This window comes from Pagrus major, chromosome 16 (assembly GCF_040436345.1).
Source record: "Pagrus major chromosome 16, Pma_NU_1.0".
NCBI classification, from domain to species: domain Eukaryota; kingdom Metazoa; phylum Chordata; class Actinopteri; order Spariformes; family Sparidae; genus Pagrus; species Pagrus major.
Genome location: NC_133230.1, coordinates 4,778,112 through 4,798,353, shown reverse-complemented (window position 1 = coordinate 4,798,353; position 20,242 = coordinate 4,778,112). Strand labels below are relative to the sequence as shown.

Sequence of the window (20,242 nt, the reverse complement as noted above, 5' to 3'; positions counted from 1 at the left end):
TAAGCGTCTAAAGAAAAAGGACACGCTGTCTTTTCCCCCCAAAGTCTTCAATGATAAATGAATAAATAAGCAAGTGAGTAGGTTTCATTTCAACATCAGTGGGGACTGATATTAAGCAGTTGCCCTTTAACTGTAAAAAAAAAAAAAAATGTATTTTTTTTTTCATCCTCAGGACCATGCAGAGGAGGCGACAATGCTTTTCTTTAGCCCTGAGTGCCTTGAGCCTTTTTGTCAGACTGCACACCCCCAGAAACCTCGACATATCTTAATGGAAACCCAGGGCAAAAAAATGTCCTTAGAGACTTAGTTAAAGGTGATATGGATGAGCATGCAGTATGTTTAGAGAGAATTAAAGCGAGTGAATCACTAACTGAAACATCAAAAATGGGACGAGCAGACAGAGAGGATGATGGGATTTCTAAAAAGTTACATCATCTGGTCAAAGCCTCAGGGTATAGAGTTAAATAGACGTGTATATTGCTCTGTTGGGGCCCTGGAGCACTAAGCTATAAGTATGACGATATACTCCCTCATCCTCAGTGGAGATTACGCACATGCAGAGTGCAAGTAACATAACGATCAATAATAAACTTTCATTTTTATTCTTGTGCTGCTGTCCTATGAGATCACATCTTTCTATAGTCATATATTATAATAACAGAGACTGTTTTTGCTCAGGGCAGTACTAGCAGAGCGTGTTGGGTTCTGCTGCGTTGATGCTTCCTGGGCAGTAATTTTATCCTCTTTGTGTCCTGCTGGAGGCTGCAGAGCAGTGACCTCAGACGCAGCGATTCCTCCCTGTGTGTGCTGGGAAAGCAGGAACTTGATCCACCCATCCCATCATCCTCTCTGTCTGTCCGCCTCACTACCATCACTTCAGGGGTCCTCTCAGAGCAGCACTTAGTGTATCTGTGTGCTCGAGAGAAAGTCAAGGGATTACACAGAAAGATGTTTAATATTTCAACAGGACAGATTTCCCTTCGCTGCTCTGTAATGGATACGCGTAAACAGTTTTACTCTCTGGTTCAGGAACCAGGAATCTTAAGTTCTGCCTCTCTCTTTCACATAATAATCTATTTTCAGTTCCTTAATACTCAAACACTACAGAGTCTGTATTCACTGTGACGTAAGCCTCATTTAGTTTCATCACATCAATCTCAAAACACTTCAGCCAATTCTCATGCCCACAATGTAGAAGTGTTTTCAGGTTTAAAGCTCACAGCTAATCGGAGTATCCCCCACTGAATTAATCCTCTTACATCGCTCTCCGCTTCCTGCTGAGCTTCTGGTGAAGAGGAGGAGATTAGTGGAGCTGAGGAAGATATTATGATAGCTACTCAAACGTCTCTCGGCTGTTAAGGAAGGAATCGACCTATTAAATCACTTTTACACTAAAAACTAATTTCGCTACAATCGGTGTTACGTCTAAAGCTTGAGGCTTACATTTTATTGAGAAGAAGAAAAAAGATATTTTACATTCATTTTGAACTATTATTATCAAACAACACCCAAAATTCCACGGGGGACCAACTACAACCATTAGATCTGGGAAAACTCATTACTTGATGCTCTCCACATTGATTTTAGGAGGTGCTCAAACCAGCCTGGGAACTGCGTCTAAGCCGTATAATGGTTGGGAAATCCCTACAACCCATTTTGCAAGGATTTGTTCTCCATTATGAGAAGAAGTAACCTGTGTAGAACAAATATGACTGTTGGGAATAGGCAGTATGAGGATATTTACAGATGCATGCATAAGAGATGTTGCTGTAGTTCCAGACCTGCAGATTTTTCAGTGATCCCAGTAGTATAATACATGAGTAATGAAGTGAAATGAAATGGCACTCCAGTATCATTTACAGGCCAATACAGTGCTTGTGATCACTGGTTGTATTAAGCCATTGTGGGTAATGTTGCGAATCCACGAGCTTCAAGGCCATATTGGATTTAAAGGGGCACTCCACTGATTCCAGGAGAGGCACTACTCAGCCTGTAAAAACAGCTGCATTACAGTCCAGATGAAATAGAAAATACCTTTTCAAGCGTGTCAGATCATAACCCCATGTCATATTATGCAAAAGAAATTACAAAAATCAATTTCTTTGCATTCTTATAACAAAATCTAATCATGTTTTCGTACTGTAAAACAAAATATGACCATTTTGAACCAATAATATCCTGACATCATCCACCATCAATAAATCTTTGTACTGTACGCACACTCGCTAAGATGAATAAATTGGCTAGCGAGGAACAGCATGGTACATCAGTGCGTCTTCAGGTGTTTGCCACCTCAAACCTTGTTTTGTTTACCCAAAATACTGTGGTTTTGGGCTGGCTGGCTAGAATTATTCACTTTAAGGAAATATCTCTGACGGCTCCAGATTATGCACAAGGCATTTTCCAGTGGACTGCTTAAACAATGGTTGATTAAAGGTCAAAAAGAATCAAATACAATAGTTACAACAACAAATACAAACAATATAAACAGGCTAGGACAACAGAAAGATAACATTTGGGTAAGATGCATCAACAGATATATTGAATTGAATTAATCAAAAGTGAATCCTCTGTACATTTGGGAGGAAAAGCGGCATGGTATACCTTCATACAGTTTGTAAAAACAGATCAGGTGTTTCCTCGCCCTCATTGTTTTTGTCTCATTTTAATGAACCCAGAGGAGGAGGGTTATGGGAGTGTTGCTAGGAGACAAGAGAGGCTTGCATCATTTTCCCCCTCTCACCTCCGTGAACAGCCCCGCCCTCCTCCGTCTCACATCCTCTCCTCTGTCTGTCCCCCGTCACTGCTCAGTCTCACCCATCCCTCCCTGTCTGTCTGTGGTTGAGGTGGTCATGAGTGGGTGAGCAGCAGCAGCTAGCAAGGGGAGGAGGGAGAGCAAGAGAGAGAGAGAGAGAGAGGGAGGAGGGTGCACAGTGATGTAATGCTGGAGCAGGGCATTGGCCAAGCTGACAAATCACAATGAGCAGAGTGAGAAAAGGGGGGGGAATGAGACAGAGGGGAGGGGAGGAGGGAGGAGAGGGAAGGTTAGGGGAGGCGAGGCGTCTCCTGTGAGCGGTAGCAGGTCGGAGGCTCCACGGCAGCGAGATGTCAGAGTCGTAATCGTAGCAGAAAGGAAAGGGAGGCACCGACCGAGGGCTCTGGCGAATGGATTATGAGAGAAGGAGGACATAAAGGAGGACGATAGCAGGAGGAAGGGACGGACGGAGGCAGGGAAGGGAGGGGGAGCCTGGGAAAAAATCGCTGCGGCCATTTGCACCACTGCAGCTTCCCGGCCTGAGTGGCTGCCTGTCTGTTCGGCTTCAGCTGTCTGTCCTAAAGCCGGTGTCTGTGGATCGAGCATCTTTCCCTGTTTTATCACCTTCCTCTGTGTGTGTTTCTCGGTGACTGTGTTGTGTGTGTGTGTCTTCTTCTCTTGCAAATATGATGAGACAGACTCCTGCACCCCGGAAGGTACAGAACTCCAAATGATCGTCCTTAAATGTTGGGATGTTGCTGTTATTGTTGTCATCATCCATTTGTTTTGTTGGCAGAGCTGCCTGTAAAGGTCATGCCTGGAAGTTTCAGTTATTCCTCATTCTGCTTTGATGGGAATCGCCCTTTTTTTTCTCCTCTTAATATTCCCAGAGTGGAAGTAGAAGTGAACCTGCAGCTGGGTCGTGCTCTCTTTTGATTTTTTTATTGATTTTTTTTGTGAACTCACGTGCCTTTTTTTGCAGAGTTATTTCATGTGTGTGCAGCAGCTTCAGTTGTATTTTTCTGTCTATCCTTAATTTGGGCTCAGCTTGCACGAGTCATGCCTTCCACAGCTTTTTTTTACGAGGTCAATGATTTTAGTCCGTCAGGGGAGAATCAAGGGATTTCACTCTTGGTTGCAGATGTAATAAACAGGGCTGATGCGATGTCAGTACAGCCTGTTCTGTTATCCACAGCACGACACTATGGCTTAAGTAGGCTGTCAGCTCTTATTTGGTACAGCTGTTAGCTCGGGCTAATTTCTGCTGAATGGTCCAGCTTTAATCCAATAAAGAACGATAACTGACCAAAGCGATGGCCGTGGCCAAGTAGAGACAGAGAGAGTCAGTAGGGTGGAAGAGAAAGTGTTGCACAGCGTCTGCACAGATCTGGGTTAAATTCTGTTTTAATGTAGTTATCACCATATAGGGAAGGCCTGTGTGGAGACAACGTACTCTCAATGTCCATTTTGTAGCTGTTTTGGCTATCTGCAGATTGAGTTTGCTCAAAAATTGGGTATATACTGTATTTAGGGGACGCTTTATTCAGGTCCATAAATTCCTCACAATTTTCTGATAATGTCCTAGAAAGTTTCCAGGACAGAACAACGTAATGTGGCACTAATCATGAGTAAAACAGAGACAACGTTCAAGTGGTTCACTTCCAATTAATGATTCAAGTCAACCAATAAACTAACATAATCTATATTCTTTTACTGAACATGAAAAATTTTAACATATGAATCAACTATTAATGAATGATAAAGATCGTTTAATATGGTTAATATGCATTATGTGAACGTGACATGTAATAATGAAGTAATCCCAATTACTAGAGCTGCGAGGGTTAGTGAATTGATAAGTGGTTCAGAATTAAACTAATTGGCAATATTTTTGATAATCAATTAATCGTTCAAGTCATTTTTCAAGCCAAATTGTGCAGGTTACAGCTTCTCAAATGTAAGAATTATCTGCTTTTGTCAGTTTTATATCAAAGTAGAAGAAGAAGAAGAAGTTAACTTTGACTCTGGCAAACTACTTTTACCTAAATAACGGACTAATCGAAATGTTTTTGCACTACTTTTACCTTGTGTTGGCATTTATTTCTGAAAAAGTTCATTCATTATAGATTATACTGTGGATCATCCGTCCAGCTGTATACCTGATGCATGTAGAATTAAACTCACATCAGCCTAAAGATTGTAGAAATGTCTTAGCTTGCAGGGAAACCAGATCTTTAAATATGAGTTCTCTCATGGAAATCAACTAAAAATAGAGATGCAGATTTTCCTTGAGAGCACATTACACTGTAAGTGTTGGCTTTGATCTTCTTAGAATAAATTGTGGGATTATCTCCTCTTCCTTAGGATGCTCTTTGTTGTCCTTTACAGCAAACCTCTCCTTCTCTAAGCAGTTTAACTCAAACATTCACAAGAAATCAGTTAAAAAAGATGCAACCCAGATCTGGTGGACGGACTCTTTAGAAATCAGATAAGAACAAAGAGTGGATATCTCTCTGCACACTTCACTGATGATCCACTCAGCCAGCCGCCTGTGCAGCGTGTCTGAAACAAGCGATGTAGCAGGATAACAAGCTATTATCCCAGTATGAGCGCAGTACAACAGCTCTGGTTTCAGATGAACCTGCCGTGTCCCTCGAGACACAATGCAGTCATTTAGGTCACAGCAGCCGTACCAGCCACTGTGTCCATGTTGTTACTGAGGTTTTTTTTGGTCACGTGGGTGGAAGAGATGAGGCCCTGGAGACCAGCGAGGACAAGAAGGAAAACAAAAGGAGATGAGATCTGTAGGGATGTTACATGATAATGGATTCGTTGTGAAGTTTTTACTGTCAGTAAAAAGTCTGGAAAGTTTTTCATCTTCCATTCATTTTGTCCGTCTGTCTGTGATTTCCAGTTTAATATGAACTTTGCCTTGAATCACTAACCCTGGCTGTTTGTTTCCTTCCCTTCCCTGATCCTCCTTTTCCTCTTCCTCTCCTCCTCTTCTTCTCCTCCCTCTGCTCCTCAGACCACGGCCAGAAGGCCCAAGGTGAGCCCGGTCTTCAAAGTCTTCAGGGCTTCCCATTTCATTTATACGTGTGATTGCTATTTCACTTCATGCAGCAGTTTGTGAGTGAGTGTTTGAGCGAGTGTTGCTGAGACAGTAGTGACAATACATCGCCAGACACGACATCCATTTTGTCTTCATTAGAGGAATCACAATTTTGGTCAACAGTGCCGACATTTTTCTACTTACATTGCTGCTTTTCTTTATTTTATCCTTTTAGACTTCCTCACATTTATATTTTAGTATTCCAGCATTCATGTGTTCAACATTTTTGTTGTCAAATTTCTTTCTTTCTGCTTTAGCAGGTGTAGTTACTGTTTCTTTTGCTCAGTTTTGTCTTTTTTTGTGTTTGTTTCACTTCGTTCCATGGCATTTTCAGCATATTAATTGCTTTCTTTGCTTTCTAATATTGTTTTTTTGCTATTATTTAATTATGGTCATTATTTGTAAATCAGATGTGGCCATGATGGAGGTCCAATGAAAAATTGGCAAATGCAGAAACCCGTGATCCATCTCTCAGTATGACAAGAACATTTGACAAACCTACAGTTAATTTATTTCATACTGTTTCGCTATGTTTATATGTGGCGGACCCTGCCACCTTTCTAGCTTCAAACAGTGTTCTGGGGACCTTATTTTCCTCTGAGGACAGCTTGTTTATTCAGTTATTGTATTATTACCATATTAATATTATAAATATTGGTCAGGCAGCGCAAAACAAGTGTTTTTATAATTACGTGGACATTCTTGTTATGATCAGTTTTATGGAGTATCCTGGTTATGTGTTGGCCGTGTGCCAAACATAATATCTGCTCATTTCCTGCCAGATTTTCAAGTGCATCACCAGTTTGAGTTCCATAGTCCTCAGCAAGTAAAGCGTGAACAATGTAATGATGCTAAGCACCCAAAGTTAAAAGGATAGTGTGACTAGCAGAGCATAAATTGTAGACTGAATTCAGGAAGCCAGATACTAAAATGGTTTAAATCCTCAGCTATTGAGGATTTCAGTCTGTTTTCAATTAGCAAGCACGTTGAGGAATCAAATAAGGCTGCAACTACAGATTTTTTCATTATTGTTGATTAGTCGATTAGTTGTTTGGTATATAAAATGTCAGAAAATGGTGAAAAATGTCGAATAGTGTTTCCCAAAGCCAACGCTGACATCACAGAAATTCTTGTTTTTTATGTCCACAACCCAAAGATATTTAGTTTACAGTCACAGAGGAGGAAAGAAACCAGAACATATAAACATTTATGACGCTGTGATCAAAACACACCTGCACATAGCTGATCAGAAACAGTGTTTTATAGATGTTTACAAAGACAAAAACAAAAAGGGTTCTTTATGTCAACATATTCATTCAACAACCTCCATTATGGCCACTATTACATCATCAGCCAGTTATACCGAGCGGGATCTTTTCATTGTCTTTCTATCCAGATTTCTAATGGTTCTACTTTCTTTTGTTTCTTTAGCAGCCCACCCGACCTGCAGGTGGGAAAGGGGCTGCGTCCGGCTCGGCCTCGGCCTCAGCCGGGGAGATGAGCAGCAGCGAGCCCAGCACGCCGGCTCAGACCCCTCTGGCTGCTCCGGTCATCCCCACCCTCCACTCCCCTGGAAACCCGCCGCCCCCTGTCCCCAGCAAGGTCTGCATCAGCTCGAAATATCTCGCTGTAGTTAGCAGCGTAGCAGATCTGATGTTTTACAGTCAGTGTGAAGTGAGAAAGGCTGCCTGCCAATGAATTAAGAACCATGTTGCATCCAGCAGATACAGGGATAATTCTATATTTAGGGTTAGGGTTAGGGTTAGGGTAGTAACCAGGTGACTCAGCCAGCTATGAGGATACATTTTTCTCTCTTTTAAAACCAATAACTACATAATCAGGCATCGGATTGATTGCTGAATCTTCCGATCTTGTTGGCACGGTGAGTAATGTGTTACAAAACCACAGAGCACAGCGTGCCAACAACATCATAGACGTCTTAACACTCGGTGCATAAGCAGTAGTAGTCGAGGTGTGGGAGTTAAATAAGAGGTGACATTTCTTCGCTATAGCTCCTATAAATATACATGTTTTTTGACACAGCTGTCAGTTTATATTGGGTGTCATCCAAGAGTCATCGGGCATCATCGGAGGCCATAACTGGTATCTAACAATACATTAGGCAACATTCTGAAAACACAACAGAAATTTCAGTCGAATAAATGAAAAAAAAATACAAAAAACATGAGGTTATTATTTATAATGTAGTGCCAATCTGTTAGTTATATAATCCATTCACCCACTCATTTACAAACAGAATATCCTTTTGATGGTTACAGATGCTGGATTGTATGTGAGACCTATTATGCGTTTTCGTTTTTCCCTTTCCTTCAGTGTTTTAGGTAGGCTCTTTTGCCAAGTCTGCTCCAAACACTGCTCCTGAAACATCTCGTCAGTAGTCCCGCCTTTAATTCCGTGACTTTGTGACATCACAGTACGTCAACATGTCACACGTTTGCATAATTACGCCTATATTCACGGTAACTGGAAGCTGAAAACACGACAAGGCCGACCGGAGACACAGGGGATGTGTTTTTTGAGCATTAAAGCATAAAAACCTCTTCAAGTAGTGACCCAAAATAAAAATTCTGAACCTGAAAATGAGCATCTGTTTCATTTAAATAAGTCATTAACTGGAGATAACGAGGAAGTGTCTGTATCAGCTGCCTTTTAGTCTGCTGCTTCTCAGAAATGAGACAATCGGTAATTGCTGAAGTGATTAGCTCTGGAGCACACAGTCAATTAAGCACGATTAAGAACCAGTGCGTGACCAAATGTTAGCCAATTTTAACCAGTAAAGTGGCTTAATGTTCTGTTAATTCGTTAATCATGAACTGGGGACGGATTGAATCTGTTGCGTGTCATTTGAGCAGCCGATAAAGAGCAACATGTATGAAAATGTCAAGTATTATCACGTTAACATTTAGCAAAAGTCAGCTGCTATTTGGTCTTTTAATTTTTACGGCGGACGTGATCAGTCTGATTCATATTTTATCCCCTCAGGAGGCCGTCGCTATGGAAACACAGGTGCAGTGATGTGGCGTGATGTGATGTTTTCTGCACTTGATATTGAAGTGTTGTTTTTCTCTCACTAACATTTATAACAAGACGTCAAAAGTGTGACTTCTAGGCTTTAATTGGCGTGTGAGGTGGCTCTGTCTGTCCCAGGCTGCAAAAACAAATTATCATCTATTGCCAGATTGATATTGTTCGTGTGTACTTCCCGATAAGGCGCTTGTGTGTCTTTTCGCTGACTTTCTCGTGTCTACAGGTGGAGTCACTGCATGGCAAGTGAAATTAAAGCTTTCTTTCTAACACATAAAAAGCCGAAAGTGCCGTCAGAGTGAAAGCTTTGTACTTGATATATTGCTTTCATTATTCACTGAGAAGAAACCTGAAAGTGAATCCATTAAAGAAACATTAAAGAATGAGAAACTGGAGCAATAGAGTAAGGGTGAAACCTCCTTTTGTGTCTTGCAGCGCTTTTACTTTGTTAAAATGTGTGATTATCTCAACATCTTGCACCAGTAACATGTTGAAACTAATTAAATTGCTACTTTTCCTCCCATCTGTCCTCATAACCGACCCTTGCCGCCGTCCTGTATCCAGGAGGAGGAGGCACTGCGTGGTCAGGTGAAGGACCTGGAGGAGAAGCTGGAGACGCTGAAGATGAAGCGGACGGAGGACAAGGCCAAGCTGAAGGAGCTGGAAAAGCACAAGATCCAGCTGGAGCAGCTGCAGGAGTGGAAGAACAAGATGCAGGAGCAGCAGGCTGAGCTGCAGAAACAGCTGAAAGAGGCCAAGAGGGTAAGAAGCAACAGACGGACGAGCGTATGAGTAGATGGACGGGTAGCAGTGCTGTTGTTTTTGGGGTTTTTTGACCATTTTTATACGACCAACTGACAAGTAATCATGTTTTTCATCCAAGAACAATACTCTTGTCAGGGTGGAGGAGGTCGTATTTCAACTAAAATCAGACGAATGCACACAAATGAAATTTTTTGCAGATTAAATATTTGCATAATTGTCAGCCACACCCATGTAGCAGCAGCAGCAGCAGCAGCAGCAGCAGCAGCAGCAACAAACACAATTCCGCCTTTAAATAAAGAATAAACTGAAAAATTAAAATGTATCACGAGAAAAGAGTTGTAAAGACTGTACTGAGATTATATAGACAACTGTCCATAACTGTGTTTTTCTCTGTGTGTAGGAGGCAAAAGAGGCTATGGAGGCGAAGGAGCATTACGTGGAGGAGATGTCGGACACTGCGGACGCCATCGAGATGGCCACGCTGGATAAGGAGATGGCCGAGGAGAGGGCGGAGTCTCTGCAGCTGGAGGTCGACTCGCTCAAGGAGAAAGTGGATGAGCTCACCATGGACCTGGAGATCCTCAAGCACGAGATCGAGGAGAAAGGTACTGACGAAGACGCAGAGATGATGTTTTTAGCTTTTTATTTTTATTTGCAACATCCAACAAATTACAGGTAGCAAAACCACAACCACAACCACATTTGGAGCATTCCTACTTAGATACAAGATCTTTTAAGTTAGACATCAAACTTGTCCACATTAAACTTTACTTTAATGTAAAAGGTAAACGGTTCAGTTCAACAATTCATTTATATCGTAGCCTTTGTTTAACTCATTCGTAACCATGCATGTGGAAACTGACATGAGCTTTTATGCAGAAATAATAATTATTACATGTTGATGTTGCGTTAGTCGCCTCTTGCTGCAGGCAGTGACTAAAAATACATTTTTTATTAAGGCAGCAGATGTCTTTCTGCTTTAACGCATATATATATATATTTTATCTTTAAGGCTGTTAAAAAATAAACCTGTACTGTAAGCTGTCTAAAACAGTGTGAAATGCTTAAAGTGGTCTGTACAGAAGGGAGCAAAATGAAATAATTAAGTTTCTGTCTGTGAAACTTTATCTCTTACTCTCTCTCTCTCTACTCAGTTGCTATGAAGTAGCAAAAGAGGAGAAATTTGTCGGGCTATAATGTGATCAGACTGTTGAAGTAGTGTCGAGAGAGTCAGTCTTCGGTGACCTCTGAGTGCAGCATGATGGCGGCTGATTTATCGATTTCTTTACAGCTGCGGCAAACAGTGATCAGAGCCAACTCAAAAGAAAAGCCCCATTCGTTTAATTAAAACGATCCATGTTCTCTTTTGGCAATAACATCCAGCAACATCAATTCTCTTCAAGTGTCATTTGGTCACATAAATTAAAAGTTGAAGTTGTTCTTGGTCTTTTTATTACCCTGCGTGAAAAAAGAAGTGTGTTTCAGTTGTGTTTTTTGGGTTTTTTTCTCACAGGTTCAGATGGTGCCGCTTCCAGTTACCACGTGAAACAGCTGGAGGAGCAGAACGGCAGACTGAAGGAGGCACTGGTCAGGTAGGTGTGTCGGCACTTCCTTAAATCGACTCTAGGGCTGCAACTAATGATTATTTTTAACATCGATTGATCTGTCGATTATTTCCTTGATTAACTAATTAGTTGTTTAGTCCCAAAAGCCCAAGATGATGTGAAACAAAAACACAATGAACACAAAGATATTCAGTTTACTGTCATAGAGAAGGAAAGAAACCAGAAAATAGAAAGAAAATTACTCAAATCGATAAAACTAATGGACATCTCATCCTGCAGCAAAGCCAGGGAGAATGCATGTTGCGTCAGTAAAATTGACAATAAATAGAGATAAGAGAAAAAGGAAAGATAAGTTCTTGATCCAGATGTTGATGGTTTCCTGTTTTTGTCAGGATGCGTGACCTGTCTGCATCGGAAAAGCAGGAACATGTGAAGTTGCAGAAGCAGATGGAGAAGAAAAACGTGGAGCTGGACACTCTGAGGAGCCAGAAAGAAAAACTGCAGGAGGAGATGTCAGCGGCAGAAAAGACCATCGACGAGCTGAAAGAACAGGTCAGTGTTTTACAGTGACGAAAATCTGCCTATTTTTTACGTTCAGAGGAGATCTTTATATAGGACTTATGAACTTTTAAAGCTGATATTGGTGAAGTGATTGATGTTAAATGATTCAAATGTCAAGGAGACAAATAAAACTTCTATTTCTGATGCTTTGTTTCAGGTGGATGCAGCTTTGGGGGCGGAGGAGATGGTGGAGATGCTGACAGAGAGGAACCTGGACCTGGAGGAGAAAGTCAGGGAGCTGAGAGAGACCGTCACTGACCTGGTGAGTGAAAGTCATCGGTCTCATTGACGACAGACATGTTAAATGAGATTAAATTAACAAAAAAACGCAAAGTTGATCCAGTTCTTAATTTAAAGACTAATGACCGAAGACTCGTTCATTTCCTGCTCTGACCCTCTGAGTATTTATAGGACTGAGGTCAGAGAAAATTAAAGTGCCACAGTTTGCTGACTCATTTCATTATTGATATGGAGCCATTAATATGTATGTGCTGCCCTCTGGTGTTTGTGGTCGCTGAAGTCATTGTTGAGTTTCTATTTTAATTAGATTGAAGTCCACTTCTGTTTTTGACCTCGATCAGAACAAATGTTGCTTGAGAGGAAACCTGACTGGTCTGTCATTGTCTCAAGCAAAAGTCCTCAACTACAGGATGTGCAGGATTTTAATGATAATGGCATCTTTCAAAAACAATATGGTGGCATGAGAGTTTTCAAAGTACACACATCAAAGTAACAAACAAACAAACTACATCCAGGAGTCAAAATATTTTGAGACATTAGAAATGTGTTTGCAATAAACAGAGGAAGAGTCAGGTAGTTAGTGTGAGGAGCATCTACAGCAGCGCCACCTACAGAAACACAGACTGTACTACAAACCTTGCGATTATTTTTTACAGCTGTTGCATTTGCAAGAGTATGTATGTAGTATCAAAAAATTGCAGTTCCTGTGATTTGGACATTGCACTTGGAAAAATAACTTCAAGCGACATTTTCCAAAATCTGAAAAACAAGAAGAATAGTGATCATAAAAAGCTTCCAGTAAAGGACGCTGTTTGTTGTCATCGTTTCACCCTTCAGGAAGCTATAAATGAGATGAACGACGAGCTGCAGGAGAACGCCAGAGAGACGGAGCTGGAGCTGAGGGAGATGTTGGATCTGGGCGCTGCGAGAGTCCGAGAGGCCGAGAAACGAGTCGAAGCCGCTCAGGAGACGGTCGCTGATTACCAGCAGACCATCAAGAAGTACCGAGAGCTCACAGCTCACCTGCAGGTACACAGTTAGTTTTTAATGTAGCGTATCGAGCATGGTGTTCGATCACACATGTTTCTGTCTAAATGCTGCGTCCTGATTCTACCTTTGTGTTTTCTGCAGGAGGTGAACAGAGACCTGACCAGCCAGCAGGAAGCTTCAGCAGAGCTGCAGCAGCAGCCGCCTGCAGAGATGTTCGATTTCAAGATTAAATTTGCAGAGACGAAGGCGTACGCCAAGGTCAGAGACAGAAAGAGCTCTGTGGTCTGAATAATGAGGAAGTCTGATAACGTTAAATGTGATTCTGTATCAGCCTGAACGTCCTTTTTTCAACTCTCTTATGGTTTAGAGTTTGTAAAGTCAAAACTTTGAAGGTTTTAAGTTTGCACCAGATTTTAAGTCAGGGTCCATATATTATTTTGTCTATGTTGAGTTTAATCTTGTGTGTATGTGTCTGTGTTTGTGTCCAGGCCATTGAGATGGAGCTGAGGAAGATGGAGGTGGGTCAGGCCAACAGACACGTCTCTCTTCTGACCTCCTTCATGCCCGAGTCCTTCCTCCGTCACGGCGGAGACCACGACTGCATCCTGGTGCTGCTGCTCATCCCCAGGCTCATCTGCAAGGTAAACACTTTTATAAATACATTTCCTCCAGTAGAGGAAGAAGGACGACAGAAATAAAATCTTTTTGTGTGTGTCTGCAGGCCGAGCTGATCAGCAAACAGGCCCAGGAGAAGTTCGACCTGAATGAGAACTGTGTGGAGCGAGCGGGACTGAAGGGAGCCGCAGGGGAGCAGCTGAGCTTCGCTGGCGGTTTGGTCTACTCGCTCAGTCTGCTGCAGGCCACGCTACATAAATACGAGCAGTATGTTTCATTAGGGTCCATAAAACCAAGAATACACAGCAGGAGAGAGTCTGAGCACTTAAAATGTTTTGTGTTTGCTAAGTTGTAAAAAAATGTTGTTCAGTTGAATTTAATGTTGCTTTCTGTGTGTGTGTGTGTGTGTGTGTGTGTGTGTGTGTGTGTGTGTGTGTGTGTGTTTAAGGGCTCTGGATCAGTGCTCTGTTGATGTCTATAAGAAGATCGGCTCTCTGTACCCGGAGATGAGCGTCCACGAGCGTTCTCTGGACTTCCTCATCGACATGCTGCACAAAGACCAGCTGGATGAGACGGTCAACGTGGAGCCGCTCACCAAGGCCATTAAATACTATCAGGTACACACACACACAAACACACACACTGTTTTGCATGATTTTATCAGCTAAATCTAATGAAGCAATGATCTGACATAACGAGGATATATTGTATTCGGGTCCACTTATCGATGTTTGTCTTAAAGATTTTTTTGTGATTCGATTTTCTGTTAAAAAGTCAAATGTACCATGTTGGACCTATTCTAGCTTGTGTCAAAAGACGTAAAACCATAATACTGTACCTGAACTACAAAATGACTCCTTCCTCAGCACCTGTACAGTATCCACCTGGCAGATCAGAACGAGGAGTGCACCATGCAGCTGGCTGATCACATCAGAGTGAGTACCAACATCAACATCAGGACAAATGTCGCACTTCATACTTCAAAATAAAAGAAAAAGACAAGTCCATCAGCTCATGTGTTAAAAAGAGTTGTGACAGTGTATATGCAGTTTAAACAGCTGTGTATCTTGCTGCTGTCCCTGTACAGTTTACCCAGAGTGCCTTGGACTGCATGGCGGTGGAGGTCGGTCGCCTGCGCGCGTTCCTGCACACCGGTCAGGAGAAGGCCGACCTTGCCGTACTGCTGAAGGACCTGGAGACGTCCTGCAGCGACATCCGGCAGTTCTGCAAGAAGATCCGCCGCAGGATGCCCGGAACCGACGCACCGGGAATACCATCGGCACTCAACTTCGGACAGCAGGTAACCATGGCAGCAGAACCCCTCAACTTGGACAACTTTTACTGTTTCTATTACTTAATCATTACCAACCAGAAAATAAGTTATTCTTCAGTAGAATACAAACATTAGTCTTCACCCGGTTGTGATGCTGATGTTTGTCCCGCAGGTGTCAGACACCCTCTCAGACTGCAGGAAACACCTGACCTGGGTGGTGGCGGTGCTGCAGGAGGTTGCAGCAGCTGGAGCTCAGATGATGTCGCCTCTCGGTGAACAGGAGGGGCTGTCAGCCGTCAAACTGGAGGATGTGGCGTTCAAGGCGGGAGAGCAGGTACACGTAGTGATACTTCAGTTTATCTGTGATGGAAATGACACAAAAACAGTTCTGCGAAGTGTTAAAATATCTCACTATCATTTTCAGATTTATGGATCCCAGGGCGCCAACCCCTACGAGTGTCTGCGGCAGTCCTGCAGCATCGTCATAGCAACCATGAACAAGATGGCCACCGCCATGCAAGAGGGAGAGTATGACTCAGAGAAGCCTCAAAACAAGGTGAGTCACCTTGACGTGATTTCTCTCAGCTGTAGTTTTTGGTTTTGACAGAAGGATTAGAAGATTCTTAAGTTTTGACGTCATTCTCTTGTCACTCATCAGAACCCTCCACCCGTGGATGTGCGTTCAGCGGCTCTCCGAGCTGAAATCACTGATGCTGAAGGCCTCGGCATGAAGCTGGAGGACAGAGAGACGGTCATCAAAGAGCTGAAGAAGTCTCTCAAGATCAAGGTAGGTGAACACACATCTTTCTCACTGCAAATTTACCGAGAATAAAAACACAGAACTGCAGAGTCACTGTGTTCGTGTTTTCAGGGAGAGGAGCTGAGCGAGGCGAACGTCCGCCTCAGCCTCCTGGAGAAGAAGCTCGACAGTTCATCCAAAGACGCAGACGAACGTGTTGAAAAGATTCAGACTCGACTTGACGAGGCTCAGACTCTGCTGAAGAAGAAAGAGAAGTGAGAACCGGCCATAGATTCAGACGGTACAGTCGTGTTCTGTAGCAGAAGTCTGCAGCTGTGTCATGTTCTCCTCCTCCTCTCTGCAGGGAGTTTGAGGAGACGATGGACGCTCTGCAGGCCGACATCGACCAGCTGGAGGCGGAGAAGGCCGAGCTGAAGCAGAGAATCAACAGCCAGTCAAAGATGGACGGGATGAGAGGAACCGGCCCGTCAGGAATCGCCTCCATCGTCACAGGAATGGCAGGAGGTAAAGAGGTCACATTAACACACATGCTTAACTTATATCAGAGCTGTTCGTAGAAGTATTAAGTATTTTCAAACACTTTTTAACCATTTTCTGGTTATTTATCATCACTTTAACTCCAACGACGTTTTTAATTTCACCTTTTGACCCTAACAACCTAAACACCTCCTCCTTGTCTTCACTCTTTTCTCTTTGTATGACTTCTTTTTAATCTTTTACTTCTGCAGAGGAACAAAAAGGTATCTACTCCTGTTGTTGATTCTGCATGCTGAAATGAATGATTATTTAATTATGCATGGTTTGACTGCAGTTGAATACTACTTGCACATTTTTATTTAGGGTGTCTGCACGTCCTTTAAAGAAAAAAAGAACTTTTAATGTGTTCATGTGTTAAAGTATTAAATTAAGTTCACAAAAGTCTTAAATTAAAGGTTTTTGTGTTTGTTTGCGGGCTTCCAGTAGTCACACATCTCTGTAATAAGATAGAATAATAAATAAATCCATGACATATTGTCCATACTAGTTATCCATCTTACTTTAATACAGCACAGCATGATTGTGAAACGGATATTAAATGGAATTTAATGTGGTACTATAAAGGTCTTCAGAAGTCTTAAATCTAACGAGTTGAACCTGCAGAAACTCTGTTATTAAACCATTAAGACTGAGAAGGTTTTATGTAAATATTCATTAGTTATTAATGTGATATTCATCACATAAATCTGTTTTTCATGGCATGTACATCATCGTGCATGATCTTAATCGTCATTTTGCAAGTCTGCAAGTCAAACATGAATATCGACATTATTTCTTTGTTTTTATTAAACATATATTACATTTAACAGAATTACACCGGAGCAGAAAAAGTTTATTTAAACTGAGACTAAAGGCAGTTCATCTGGAGTGTTTCATGAATGCGAACACTCACACGAGTATAAATAAAGGTTTGGTTCCTGTTCCTAACGTGTACCCGCTCTCTCTCTATCCTGCAGCGAACATGATGACCGGTGTCGGCTCAGGTTCTGGTGTCCAGGTGATCGACTCTCCTCTGCTGACTCAGCAGATCGAAGCTCAGAGACTCTGCATCAAACACCTGAAGAACGAGAACAACAGACTGAAGGTACAAGTCACCTCTAAACCACCTCAACACCTCAACTTGTATACAGATTTTACTCTTTACTTCATGATGAACCCTCAAAGACATGAGGAAATGTTTTTTTTAGTATCATAGATTGATCTATGTTTCTGCTGTCATGTCTGTATTAATGAGTGTCCACGTCTTTCCCCTCTCAGGCTGAGAAGATGCGCGCTCAGCTCGCCTCCCTGCCTCCTCTTCACGTGACCAAACTTCCCTCCAAAGACGGAGGACGTCCTGAAGTGCTCTCCAGCGCCCTCTATCGCAAAACTGACCAGCTCCTGGAGACTCTGCTGCAGATGAGTGCCAACGTCAAGGTGGTGGACATCACTGGGAAATCTCCAGGTAAGTGAGTCCGCTATCAAGCAAGTTGGATTGTGTCTTCAAAATCCTGTTTTTGTCCCCCCCATTTGTACAGTTTTAGTTTGATTTACTCACTGAAATATAAATGTTTGTAAATGAATTGCATTCGTAGTTATAGTTTGTTTTGAGACGTCCCCTCCACATCTGAATATAGCAGGCTGTGAGATCGTTCATCACACCTTTTCACAGTGGTATCACACATTACTCACTTTAGGGACAACTGTTTTGTTTGTCCTGCAGTGACACCTAGTGCTCAGCTCCTGGAACAGACGGCTAGATTACAGTCCCTGAGCGACACTCTGGGCAGACTGAAGGTAAAACACATCTTCACACCTGCAGTGAACAGATAAATACTCACCTAAAATTCAGTTAAATTCAAATGTCCTCCGCCACATCTCTTCTCTTTTCTATTCACTCTGTCAGGATGAAGTAGCCGAGCACGTCGTCAACCACCAGCCTGGGGCTCGAGTGACGTCTGATTTCGCGACGTTCCCTTCGACCACGTTTGTTAAGGTGAGAGCGCTGCTACAGACACGCTGTCACTCACAGCTCATCACTTATCTCTAGTTTCCATTAGTGTAAAATCATGCCAGGGGTCTGACGTTTTCCAGGTGCATGATGGGAAATCTTACTCAGTACAAATCCATCTGATTTTGAGTCAAAGAAATTAAATTTTTCCCTAGAAGTAACAGCTGAAGTATACAAATAAACAAAAATAAGGCGGCAGCAGTGAAAAGGATGAATCAGGACTCACTACCCTCTCTTAGCTGATCTAACACTAAACTCTTTTCTGTCTTTAGGCGAAGGAGGAGAAGCAGACCGACTCCGTGCTGGTGGGTCGGGTCATGGTGCCGTGTCCCCGCGGTCAGGAGCAGGTCCACCGCCTCGTCCTGTCACAGTGTCAGCTGCAGAGAGTTCACAGTCTGCTGCGGACCTGAGCTACACCTGCCCCGTAAATCCTGCCTGCTGCACCAACAAAACACCACCATCACCACCTCTCATCATCAGCTTGGCAGCCTGGTCCCCACTCCAGGGCCAAACATGTCAGACCAGGAAGTAAAAATCGTGATCATGACTCCATCTTCACTTCTTACACCAGAAAAAGAAGAAGAGATATTACGACTGCACTACTGCATGCTGCCCAAGATTCACTGTATTTTATTTTAATGTATCACACTTGTCTTTGGCCCTGGTGTGGAACCTGCAGTGTGCTTTCAATTAGGCCAGAATGTTGGATGTCGCTCCATGTTTCTATGTCACACTATCGGCGCTAATGTTGCTGCGGCTACACAGAAGAAAGATCATGACTGTGTTGTGAATTTTAATCAGGTGTCACTGTTGTGTGCTCCGTTTTTAAAACTTGATTGTCTAAAGGGAAAGAAGGAATATGTACGGAAGCCCCGAGAGGCAAGTAAGAAAAAAAACCAATACTCTAGTGATCAATATTTTAAAGTCTGAACAGGTGAAGAAAATAATTTAGGCTAAACTTTAAAAATGGATCACAAGAGGTTTTGTTTTTCTCTTACTTGCCTCTCAGGGCTTCCGTAATTATTTGATTTAGAAATTACACTGAAAAAAAAAAATTATTTGTCCATTTAAAGTCGTGGGCATTTTACTGTGGTTTGATCAAAAAGACTTTTTGCACATATTTAACAAGTCGTGAGTGACAAAAGAACAAAATCCTGCACATTTGCTTTGTTGCTTTAAAGATGTTTTACTGGTGGTTTTATGAGAAAAAAATTTTTGGCAACCGACTTAAATGCAAGAAAACTTGTTGAGGATTTTGTTTTTTGATGAAAACCTTGTTGGACTGCACAGAACAAATGAAGCTGATTGACCTCAAGGGATCTACTGTGGAAAAAAAAACTCTTGTTTATTTAAAAACAGATGAAGCATTAATATGATTTAAATTATTTAGTATTTATTACACTCGTGGTGTAAAATCCTGTACGCTGTTATCATCTTCTTTTACATGCTTGATATAAATGAAATGCCGGTTGTGTTGGTAAAGTTACTGAATTATCCACAAACAGACTGTATTACCTGTTGCTGTTTCAGACTTTGTCCGAGCCTTAAACCTGCAGAGAGCCTCGAGCTGAAGAGCGGTCACCTGCCTTATTTTTTGATTCGTTTAGACCAAACCTCGTTTGAAGCAAAACTACATCTTTGCCAAAGAATCTTTGTTTCTCTCTCACCACATTTGCCACGGCTGATTTTAAAGGCTTTTAGTTTTAATCCATGCTAATTATCTTATTTATGATTTGTTAGAATATTTATGTTTACACGGTACTGTCATAGCTTGAAGTTTTATTTAATTAATGGGCATAGTGCATCTACTTAACTGTAGTTAAAGAGGAAATATGCAGCTTATTTATTCATTCTGTTATTTATCTGTTGTCTCAGTGAGCAGCTGATGTACTCGACCTGCAGCTTGTCTAACTCGTCTTACAGTTTCCTCGTGTGGCTTCCTGCTCTTGCACAACCAATAATTGATCAATAAAGACATTAATGCCAGTGTATCTTTCTGGGTCTTCACTGTCTTCAATCAAAACATGAAATTAA

General features: G+C 42.1%; 1 protein-coding gene across 4 annotated transcripts in view; it reads left to right on the top strand.

Moving 5' to 3' along the window:
- The window catches only part of dctn1b (dynactin 1b), a 37,691-nt gene extending 17,492 nt beyond the window's left edge, over nt 1–20,199 (top strand). For 2 of the 4 annotated variants that reach the window (XM_073482859.1, XM_073482857.1), the window contains exons 5-28: nt 5,784–5,804; nt 7,299–7,469; nt 9,477–9,674; nt 10,078–10,282; nt 11,191–11,269; nt 11,635–11,794; nt 11,961–12,065; nt 12,881–13,072; nt 13,175–13,291; nt 13,522–13,674; nt 13,755–13,915; nt 14,097–14,265; nt 14,515–14,583; nt 14,736–14,948; nt 15,094–15,255; nt 15,346–15,477; nt 15,580–15,708; nt 15,793–15,935; nt 16,025–16,185; nt 17,175–17,302; nt 17,476–17,662; nt 17,921–17,994; nt 18,104–18,193; nt 18,481–20,199. In XM_073482859.1, the coding sequence (XP_073338960.1) occupies nt 5,784–5,804; nt 7,299–7,469; nt 9,477–9,674; nt 10,078–10,282; nt 11,191–11,269; nt 11,635–11,794; nt 11,961–12,065; nt 12,881–13,072; nt 13,175–13,291; nt 13,522–13,674; nt 13,755–13,915; nt 14,097–14,265; nt 14,515–14,583; nt 14,736–14,948; nt 15,094–15,255; nt 15,346–15,477; nt 15,580–15,708; nt 15,793–15,935; nt 16,025–16,185; nt 17,175–17,302; nt 17,476–17,662; nt 17,921–17,994; nt 18,104–18,193; nt 18,481–18,618 (3,357 nt within the window). In that variant the 3' untranslated portion in view covers nt 18,619–20,199. Of the gene's footprint in view, nt 1–3,250; nt 3,472–5,783; nt 5,805–7,298; nt 7,470–9,476; nt 9,675–10,077; nt 10,283–11,190; nt 11,270–11,634; nt 11,795–11,960; nt 12,066–12,880; nt 13,073–13,174; nt 13,292–13,521; nt 13,675–13,754; nt 13,916–14,096; nt 14,266–14,514; nt 14,584–14,735; nt 14,949–15,093; nt 15,256–15,345; nt 15,478–15,579; nt 15,709–15,792; nt 15,936–16,024; nt 16,186–17,174; nt 17,303–17,475; nt 17,663–17,920; nt 17,995–18,103; nt 18,194–18,480 lie in introns of those variants that run through there. The other 2 variants (XM_073482860.1, XM_073482858.1) reach the window with 2 other exon arrangements.
- The last annotated feature ends 43 nt before the right edge of the window (nt 20,200–20,242 follow it).